Source organism: Nannospalax galili, unplaced genomic scaffold, assembly GCF_000622305.1.
Source record: "Nannospalax galili isolate Female #2095 unplaced genomic scaffold, S.galili_v1.0 scaffold721, whole genome shotgun sequence".
Taxonomy (NCBI): domain Eukaryota; kingdom Metazoa; phylum Chordata; class Mammalia; order Rodentia; family Spalacidae; genus Nannospalax; species Nannospalax galili.
Window position 1 is genome coordinate 33805 of NW_008344843.1, and position 10113 is coordinate 43917.

A 10113-nucleotide genomic window follows, 5' to 3' on the forward strand; every position below is an offset into this window, starting at 1 on the left:
TCTGTTCCTCAGAGGTCACATGGGCTTGGGAGGAGCCCCTGGCTCCTTTCTTTTACCAATCCTGCCTATGTGAAGATAACTCAAAGGTCCCGCTCGACCATGGTTGGCTTCACTTGGAAGCATGGAGGAAATGAGTCCTCTGTGTTGACCCTCCTCTTTGTAGACTGGACACTAGTTCAAGTCCATCTGGTGGGGTCTCCTCAGCCTCCTCGATCAAGAGGACAGGTGACCCACCACCATTCCAGGACATTTTGAGAGATGCTCATAGTCCCCTGGAACTAGTCAACCTAGGAGGGCAAGGAGCAAAAAGTGTCCTTTATGTCCCTCTGACCAAATTATTATAGGCCTCAAAGTATGTCTGTTAAACACCCAAGAAGGTTAGTTCCACCAGTCTGGTACTTTTAATTACTGTGTGACATGTAGATAAATCTTGGGCAAAGACCAGTTCTCAGATAAACCTTACCTAGACATATATTTCTTGATAATTTTTTATTTTTATATTTATGAGTGTTTTGCCTGTAGATCATGTGTGTGCAATGCCCACAGAGGTCAGAAGAGGGGACTGCCTCCCCTGGAACTGGGGTTACAGATGGTTGTTAGTCACCATGTGGGTGCTGGGAACAGAAACCCAGTTCTCTGCAAGCGCAATCAGTGCTCTTAACTACTGAGCTGTTCTCCAGCCTTAAGGGTGGGAGAATAAGAGAATGGGAAGAAGAAGAGAATGAAGAAGAAAGGGTGCCTCTGAGAGACAGAAAGCTCGGCTGGGGTTGCAGCTCAGTTGGAAGAGTTGCCTAACAACACACAGGAAAAAGAAACAGACCCCAGCAAGGGGTGGGGAGGAGGAGGGCTGCAGGCTGTGGCTCCCACTGAGCCGGTCTCTCCAACTGCACCCTCCTACCCCCCTCATCTTGAGAGCCTCCAGGAGACTTCAGAGGCCCTAGGGACACAGACTGTTAGAGCTGAGAGACCTGTTGGCTCCCTTCTACACAAAGATGCTGAAATGGAGGCTGGGTGTGGTGTCTCACACCTGTCATCCTGTGCTCCTAATACTCAGGAGGCTGAGGCAGGAAGATCAGGCGTTCAAGGCTGGCCTTGAACACATAGTGAGTTCAAGGGCAGCCTGGATTACATGAGACCCTGTCTCAAAAGCAAAAGAAACATTTAAAAAAAACATAAATTGATGTATGTGTGTGCATTGCATTCATATATGTGGGAGTTTCACAAAACGAGAAAGGGATCATGAGAGGATAGAAAGAGACCTTGAGGGAGGTGGGAAATGGACAATCAACAGGTGATAAACTGGCAGGAACAGAGGCTGACTGAGGGGAGGAAGGGAACCAGTGGAGGTGGGGCCCAGAGGAAGCTGTGGGGAAAGGGAGCCAGTGAGTACAAAGGTTAACGCCCCCAGGGCTGGGGAGACGGCTCAGCAGCTAAGAGCAAATGCTGCTCCCAGCACCTATACTGGGCAGGTCACAACTGCCTAGAGCTCCAGTCTGGGGATCCAATGCCTTTTTCTCAACCCCACAGGCACCTGCACTCATGTGCACATACATGCACACAAACACATATACATAAAGCTGGGAGCTGGGCATGGTAGCACACACCTATAATCACAACACTCAGGAGGCAGAGACAGAGGCAGCCAGATTTCAGTGAGATCAAGGCCGGCCTGGTCTACATAGTGAGTTCCAGGCCAGCTGAGGCTACAGGGAGACCCTGCCTCAAAAAACAAAAAAATCAAGCAAACAATGACAAGAACCAGAAAAGAAAACCTAGGGCTGAAGCACAGCAGGAGAACAGCTGCCTGGGATGTGCAAGTCCTGGGTTTGATCCCAGCACTGAGGGAACAAAGCCCTCCACCAGGGTATAGGGACACTCACGAAAATGCCACGTTGATCCCACTGCTTCATACTACAACTTTTTAAAAACCCTTTGGTATGTGGGGACATAGATGGGGAACCAGCCTCAGTGGATAAAGAGCCTTGCCACCAAGCCTGATGGCCTGAATTCGGGACCCATATGGTGGAGGGACAGAACCGACTCCTGGAAGTTTTCCTCTGACTGCCACATACGTGCCATGGCATGCACATGCACACATGACCACACACATACATACACACATACATACAATAAATTGTTTTTTAAGAATTATCAAACATTTAAGACTTTACACTAACATTTGTCAGATCTCAAGTTGTCACAATAGTGTCAGAACTCGATTCATTGTTCTGAAACTGTTTCTCATTTCATGCTGTGTGCCGTCTGTCACGCATGCACGTACACACATAAGAGAACATCTACACTCACTCCCCCACAATAAGAGCTGGATCCTTGTACTAGTTGGCTTTTATTCTCAACCTGACACTACCTAAATTGACCTGGGAAAGAGGAACCGCAATTTAACTCTTATTGGACCTTGGTCGTGTCTGTGCAGAATTGTCTGGACCGATGATTGATGTAGGAGGACCCTGCCCACTGGGCATGGAACTATTCCTCAAGTAGGTGGTCCCGGCTATATAAGAAAGCTGAGTGAGCCAGTGAGCAGCATTCCTCCACCGCCTCTGCTTGTGCTCCTGCCCTGGCTTCCCCCAGGGATGGCCCATAGCCCCTGAGGTGAAATAAACCCTGAGCTCCCCAAGTTACTGTCGGTTGTGGTGTTGATTGCAGACACAGAAAGCAAACTAGGACAGCCCTCAGTCAGTCCTAGGGCTCACTCTGAACCTTGTTCCCACCCCAGGATCGCACTCTCTGCACTATGCCTACTCCATTGTGTCTGGGCCAGCTCCAGGAGTCCCTATGTTTTTTGGCAATGGCTTCATAGATGACCAGCCCTTCATCCGCTTCGACAGTAAGACCATGAAGGCAGAGCCTTGTGTGGACTGGCTGAAGGAAAAGCCAAGTTACTTTATTGATGAGACACAGATTTTCACCAGTTGGATGAAGATTTTCCAGTTGAGCCTGAGGAACGTGGGGCAGTATTACAACAGCTCTGAGCCTAACACGCGGAGGCAGAGAGCAGAGCCAGCAGGTGTGTACTTTGAGAAGGGGTCAGGAAGCAAAGGCCACTGTCTCCCCTCACCCCCCCATCAGCAGGAGGCCCTCAGAGTATCCCCACAGTCCCTCAAGGACAGTCTGGCCCAGTCTGCTCCCAGAGTACTGGGACTGGGTCTCTTTGATACTCATCTATTTGGTTCTTGGCAATCCCACTGAGTCGCACATACATACACACACCTGGAATGCATCATTAGGTGCTGGAGGTGGGACACGGAAAACGTACCTAAGCATTTGTCTTCTGGGGATGCAGGCACTCAGATGCCTGAGGACATTGACTGGGTCTCTTTGATACGCATCTATTTGGTTCTTGGCAATCCCACTGAGTCGCACATACATACACACCTGGAATGCATCATTACGTGCTGGAGGAGGGACTCGGAAAGCGCACCTAAGCATTTGTCTTCTGGGGATGCAGGCACTCAGATGCCTGAGGACATTACTGACTGAGAAGCAGGGACATCATCATGGTTGGCTGCTGTAGGCAAGGGAGACAACCCAGTGGCCAGCAAGAGTTTTATGAATGAGATGATAAAAAACCTGAAGGATGGATGTGATGTATGAGTCTATCAAAAAAAGAAAGAAAACAGAAGACAGGATGGTAATTCACATCTGTGAGCCCAGCACTCAAGAAGCTGATGCAGGAGGGTTGCCACAAGTTCAAAGCCAGCCTGGGCTATAGTGTGAGATCCTGTCTCAAAAAATTAGAGCAACGGGCAGTGGTGGAGCACGCCTTTAATCCCAGCACTCAGGAGGCAGAGGCAGGCAGATCTCTGTCAGAGGAGACCAGCCTGGTCTACATAGTGATTTCCTGGCCAGCTGGGGCTACAATGTGAGATTCTGTCAGAGAGAGAGAGAGAGAGAGAGAGAGAGAGAGAGAGAGAGACTTCCCATACCTCTGGAAGTTATGGTGCAGCCAAGTTCAAGGTGGGATTCGGCAGAATAGGCTCAAAAAACAGATTTTTAGCTAAATAAGTTTCAATAATTGTCTCCTGACGGCTCAGCTCTGTTGAAACAAGTCTGTGAAGGGCCTTTAAGCCAGCACACATCTCATGAAAAGCTGAAGAGCTCAGCGGCTCCACTTTCCTCCAGCTGATCCTAAAAAGAGTTGTGCACATAACTGGTCAACCCTTTAGAGGCTTGAGATATGGAAGAAACACAGCAGTCAAGTTCAGTATAATGTGTAAGTGTTGGCTGAGAAGCTTAGACGTGTGAACCATTGGGCAGAGGAGGGCAAGATGGATCCCAGCCCAAGCAACCTCAGTTTAATTTGACTTTGAAATTCATTAGAGAGGTCTTCAGCAGAAAACTTGGTTGACTGGTTGGCTGGTCTCTGGAGGCTGGCTGGCCTCTAACTCACTATGTAGCTAAGAATGACTTTGAACCCCTATTTCCTCTACCCTACCCAGCACTGGGACTGCACATGCGGGCCACCACACCTGACAGACAGGTGGGTGCTTGTTAATGCTAAGTGTGTTTTCTAGAACCTCAAACAGAGCTATAGTGATCACAGCAAAGCCTCTTGCGATCATGCAGTATGCTCCTGTTCCTGGGAGGCTGCACTTAGACTCTGCGGTGGGTGGAGGCCTAAGCTGGGTTCCAGGTCATAGTGAAAGAGCCTGTAGTAGGATGATACAGCCTTGGGCTTCCAGTCTCTTCAGCGCAGTCCACCTTGGGCACATGGAAGCCTTGGCCCAAGGCTGTATCACCCCACCGCATGCTCTTTCACCATGACCTGGAACCCAGCTTAGGCCTCCACCCACCGTAGAACTAACAGCAATTACAGGATGTCAGTCCGGGACCAGACTAGGATGTCTAGAGTGAGAACATCCCTTTAGGCCAAGGGATCCTGTGGGTGCTGCAAGGGCAACAGAGCAGGGATCATAACGGGGAGGTATGGAAATAACTCTGTCATCGCTAACCTGCCTGTCCTGGGGACGCTAGGCCCCCACACCCTCCAGTTCACCTATGGCTGCGAGATTCAGGATGACAGCAGCACCTCAGGGCACTGGCAGTATGGCTACAATGGCAGAGACTACCTGACCCTGGATTTGGACTCCATGCAATACGTAGCATCCACATTCATCGCTGGCTACACCAGGCGGAAGTGGGAAAACACCAGGTCCTGGATCCAGAAAGACAAGGACTATTTGGAACGGGAATGCATTGAATGGCTTTACAGATACTTGGAGCGTGGAGGGGAGAAGTTGACACGAACTGGTAATGACCTCCCAGAGCCCAGCCCTCGTCCAGGTGGCCAGCATGTGGTTCTCTCTCTGAAGTTGGTGCCCAGGCTCCCTCAGGGCCCAGCACAGGGATGTAGGCTGTCTGGGTGGGGCCAGTATGCTGGGGTGGCCTCCCACAAGCCAGAGAACCAGACTTGGGTCACCTCCTTCTTGAGTTTCCTGCACAGTGTGTCTACTACCATCTCTCAAATAACCTCTGGATGTGCCCTGAATCCTTGAGGGTGTCTCCTTTCCCACTGGAGACATAAAGCTGTGATGTCAGCAGCTGTGTGGAGATACCCACCAGTGGCTTGAGGAGGGTGTGCGGTCTTCAGCGGCTTGCTGTAGAGAACATCAGGGCTGAGCTTCCAGGCCCTTTCTTGGATCCCTGATTAGCTTAGTGCTCAGTTCTCACACTCACCTCGATGTCACCAGTACTAACCCCAATAGGCAGCCAAACCATCAAGAGTTGGGGGTGCCTTGGTCATTAGAGTACATGCTGCTCAGCACACCTTAGCATGGGTCTCCCCTGATTTGTCTACTGCAGATCCTCCCCATACAACAGTGACCCACCACCCCAGGCCTGAAGGAGACGTCACCCTGAGGTGCTGGGCCCTGGGCTTCTACCCTGCTGACATCACCCTGACCTGGCAGAAGGATGGGGAGGACCTGACCCAGGACATGGAGCTTGTGGAGACCAGACCTGCAGGGGATGGAAACTTCCAGAAGTGGGCAGCTGTGGTGGTGCCTTCTGGAGAGGAGCAGAGATACACATGCCATGTGCAGCATGAGGGGCTGCCTGAGCCCCTCACCCTGAGATGGGGTAAGGAGGGGTGTGGGCACAGAGCCTGCTGTCAGGGAAAGCAGGAGCCTTCTGGAGACCCTGAGCAGGGTCAGGGCTGAGAGCTGGGGTCAGGCCCTCATCTTTCCCTTCCCTTCCCAGAGCCTCCTCAGCCCACCATCCCCACCATAGGAGCATGTGCCAGGGACAGCCCATGTGGACATGGAGTGCCTACCTTTTGGGGTGTCCTGTTCCTTTTACCTGTCCTGATGGTTATGCTTTGTCAAGTTTTCATCATCTGGAGATGTAAGGTAGGAAAGGAAGTCTGGACTTCCTCCTTCCAACATAGAATACCGCCCCCTACCCACAAGAGTCAAGCTGTATCGTGTCCTGGGACCTCCTTCTGTAGTGTAGCAAAGGCTGGAGGGACCTGGCTGGAGGGAGATGGCTGAGGGGATTTCCCTGAGAGCACCTGACTGGAGGAACCTAGCTAGAGGGCTGATGGGCTGAGAAACTACAGGGGGAGGGGGTCCTGGAGACTGTTATACCACTGACACTGTCAAAGGCACACCAATACCCAGGACATCTGTTGACATGTTGGTCCCCAGACTCCTGATCTGAGGATATCTCTACTCCTTTATAAAGGTTCCAGGAGCAGCACCCAAGACCTGAAAGTCCCATAGCACCTAGGAAATGGGCCTACTTCTCATGGGACAATGTGTCAGGTCCTCCTCCCTCAGGTGTTTGGATTTCTTATAAGCAATTAAGTGAAAAGCAGCCAGGTCCCAGGGTGAATTGCCCAATCTGAAGGAAGCATGCTATGGCTGTGTTTTCTGTGTCTGGATAGATAGATAGATAGATGATGATGATGATGATGATGATGATGATGATGATGATGATGAAGATAGATAGATAGATAGATAGATAGATAGACAGATGATAGATAGATAGATGATAGACATGTATGAGCGACTATGTATGGGGGTCTGTGTATATGTACATGTGTAAGCATGTAAGGATTTTTATGTGTGTGTGCACATGCACGTGTACATTGACTCCTTCATACTTAACCTCATGCTGCCTCTTCTCACCCTACAGGTCAGACAGTGACAGTCTGTTCTCCATCCTTCTTCAGGTGAGAGGGGCTTGGGATAAGGGAGGAAGAGAACTAGTCCTCACCACTTAGTATAAACAAACTGAGTGGATGCCCCCTTTACAGGATTCTATCTTACCAAACATGCCAGGGATTGTTCAAAGAGATTTTTACTAAACCACATCAGAGCCCCAGGAGACTGGGGGAGCTCCTGATTCCATTTTACAGAATAGGAAATAGACACCAACAAAAGTTTAGATGACTTCAATGCTGAGCCAGGACTCCAGGCAAGTCTGACTCTCGGGTCTCTCCGTGGTCCTCATTACCATCTCCTGACCTCAACTACCATACCTGTCCACCTGCCTGGGGACAGGTCACCTCTGTGAGCTCTGGCCAGCTTCCTTTTCCCTCTGAAGCCCCGAGACTGCATTTCTCACTGCAACTCTTATATTGGAGGTTCCAGGCTCTAAAGGGACACACTGACTGGTGGTGTGTGCTCATTCAAGGTGGCAGGAGACAGAGCCCACTGGTGCGCTGGGGAGTCAGTGGTGCTTACAACTGTGCTGAGCTGTGCTGGTGGAGACCAGCAGAGGTCAAGCCATGTATCCTTCACTGATTTAGTCTCGGCCCAAGAGCTCAGCTTCATATCAACCTGACAAACACCAGTAGTCCTTGTCCTCCTGTCCTGGTAACTCCCTGATAATATCAGCATTTCAGGGTGGGTCAGGACAGTGGCCTGTCCCTATGAGGTCAGAAAAAAACAAGAGAGCCAGAGAATGGGAAAGTTATGCTGGGGAAGCAAAGGCAGGATGTGTCTTCAAGAGTGGCCACAGGGGGCTGGAGAGGGCTCAGGGGGTAAAGGTACTTGCCACCAAGTCTGATGACCAGAGTTCAGTCTCTGGAACCCACATGGTGGAAGGAGAGGACCACTGACCCACAAGTTGTCCTCTGACCTCCACATGTGTACATGTGTGCTCCCCCAATAAACAAGAAAAAAATGTTTAAAGAGTGGTCATGGGAAAGCCATTGTTTTAGTTTGATTTGGTTTGGGGGTTTTGAGATAGAGTCTCACTCTGAATCCCCAGCTGGCCTTGAACTTATGGCAGTCCTTCTGCCCCTGCCTCCTGAGTGCTGGGATTACAAGTCTGTGTCACAACATCTGGCTTGGGAGCTGACCTGGAAAGGATCCACTTCCAAGCTCAAGTTGTTTTCAGAACTCAGTCCTTACAGATTGCTGGACTGGCTGCCCCCTTGCTCAGTGGTAGCCAGAGACTGACCTCAGTTCCTTCCTCAGGGGCCTTCCCACCTCACTGAAGCTCGCAAGCACCAAAAGCAAAAGCTGCTGCTGTCACCAAGTCAGAAGCCACAACGGCTCTCGGGGAAGTAGAGTCATCTTTCCCATATTCCGCTGATTAATAACAAAGCACCTGTCCCAGCCTGGGGGTTCAGCAGGTTTCACTGCTTGCCATGCAAAAAAATCACAGCTAGCCTGTACATTTGCCGTGCAGGAGAATCGAGGACAGTGGCTAAAGCCTTTGCTGCACAAGTGTGAGAACTAAAGTTCAAATCTGCAGAACCAGGGCTGGAGAGATGGCTCAGCAGTTAAGAACACTGACTGTTCTTGCAGAAGACCCAGGTTCGAATCCCAGCACCCACATGGCAGCTAACAACTGTCCGTAACTCCAATTCCAGGGGATCCAACACCCTCTTCTGACCTCCGCGGGCATTGCACAACACAGGTGCACTTACCTACACGCAGGCAATACACTCATACACATAAAGCAAAAATAATAAATAAAAAATTTCAACTTTAAAAAAAAATCTGCAGAACCCACTTAAATGCTGGGTGGGCGTGGCTCAGAAGGCAGACGTGGGATCCTTGGAACAAGCCAGCTAGCCAGACTAATACTATCAACAAACTCTGGGTTCAACTAAAGGACCTTGTCTGAATGAACGATGTAGAAAGAGCCCAAGGAAGCCTCCTGCCGACAACCCCGGGCCTGCACAAAGAGGTGCAAAGACGTAAGGAAAGAAACAGGAGGTTATAGGCCGCATCTTCCATTCTGTCCGCACTCAGAGGTGTGTGCTCAAAGATGGCAGGTTGGGATGGAGCCATGGCTGTGCATCATGGAACTGCCATGGTAACAGAAACATCCTATCCTGAAGGGACAGTCCTTAAGACTCTGGAAACAAACAACTCCCAAATGCCAAGAAGTTCCTGAAAGTTACAAGATCCAGAAGGGCGCTCTCCGACCCGGCACACCTGCAAGTTGTACATTGAGCTCTAAGGATTCTGCTTTCCTGAGCCATCACCCATTCTGGAGTGGTTTTTCCATGATGCCGCAGCCTTTGAATCACCTGTCTCATCCCCCACACTCTTGTAAGTAACCCCCAGAAACTTCACCTGTTTGCTCATTGGACTTCTGTGAATTCACTTCTTTGGTCTGTTGTCAGTACCCTATCTGGGGTGGGAAGATGTTTGCCCATGTCTCCTCAGGAGAAATCAGACACCAGATGAACATGGATGAACTGTTTTCATCACAGAGTGTTTGTGGGTAGATTTCCAGTTGTTGCGATGCTCTTGGGTGTTATGTGATCCTGTGAGGGTGTTGTCTATAAATACTCCCCCTTGAAGTTTCTGACCTGCATCTATTAGAAAGCTCCATCACTGTGGAAGCAACCTAAGTGCCCCTCAACTGACGCGTGGTTAACAAAAATGTGGCACATTTACACAATGGAGTTCTACTCAGCAGTAAAGAAAAATGAAATCATGAAATTTGCAGGTAAATGGATGGATCTAGAAACTGTTATACTAAGTAACACAGATTTAGAAAAATAAAATATGTTCTTCCTCATATGTGGATCCTAGCACCAAATCCTTTTAAATTCCAGGTCCTTTTAATAAAATGATGCTATACAGCAGTCCCTTCTGCATGAAATAACTACCATCATCATGACTTCAG

At 49.8% G+C, this 10113-nt stretch overlaps 1 protein-coding gene across 1 annotated transcript in view; it reads left to right on the plus strand.

The window, feature by feature from the left end:
- The window catches only part of LOC103740578 (class I histocompatibility antigen, Non-RT1.A alpha-1 chain-like), an 11559-nt gene extending 2761 nt beyond the window's left edge, over positions 1-8798 (plus strand). The window contains exons 2-7 of the mRNA XM_017800149.2: positions 2738-3028; positions 4996-5271; positions 5824-6099; positions 6220-6368; positions 7156-7192; positions 8445-8798. Coding sequence (XP_017655638.1) covers positions 2738-3028; positions 4996-5271; positions 5824-6099; positions 6220-6368; positions 7156-7167 — 1004 coding nt within the window. The 3' untranslated portion in view covers positions 7168-7192; positions 8445-8798. The remainder of the gene's footprint in view (positions 1-2737; positions 3029-4995; positions 5272-5823; positions 6100-6219; positions 6369-7155; positions 7193-8444) is intronic.
- Positions 8799-10113: the final 1315 nt, after the last annotated feature.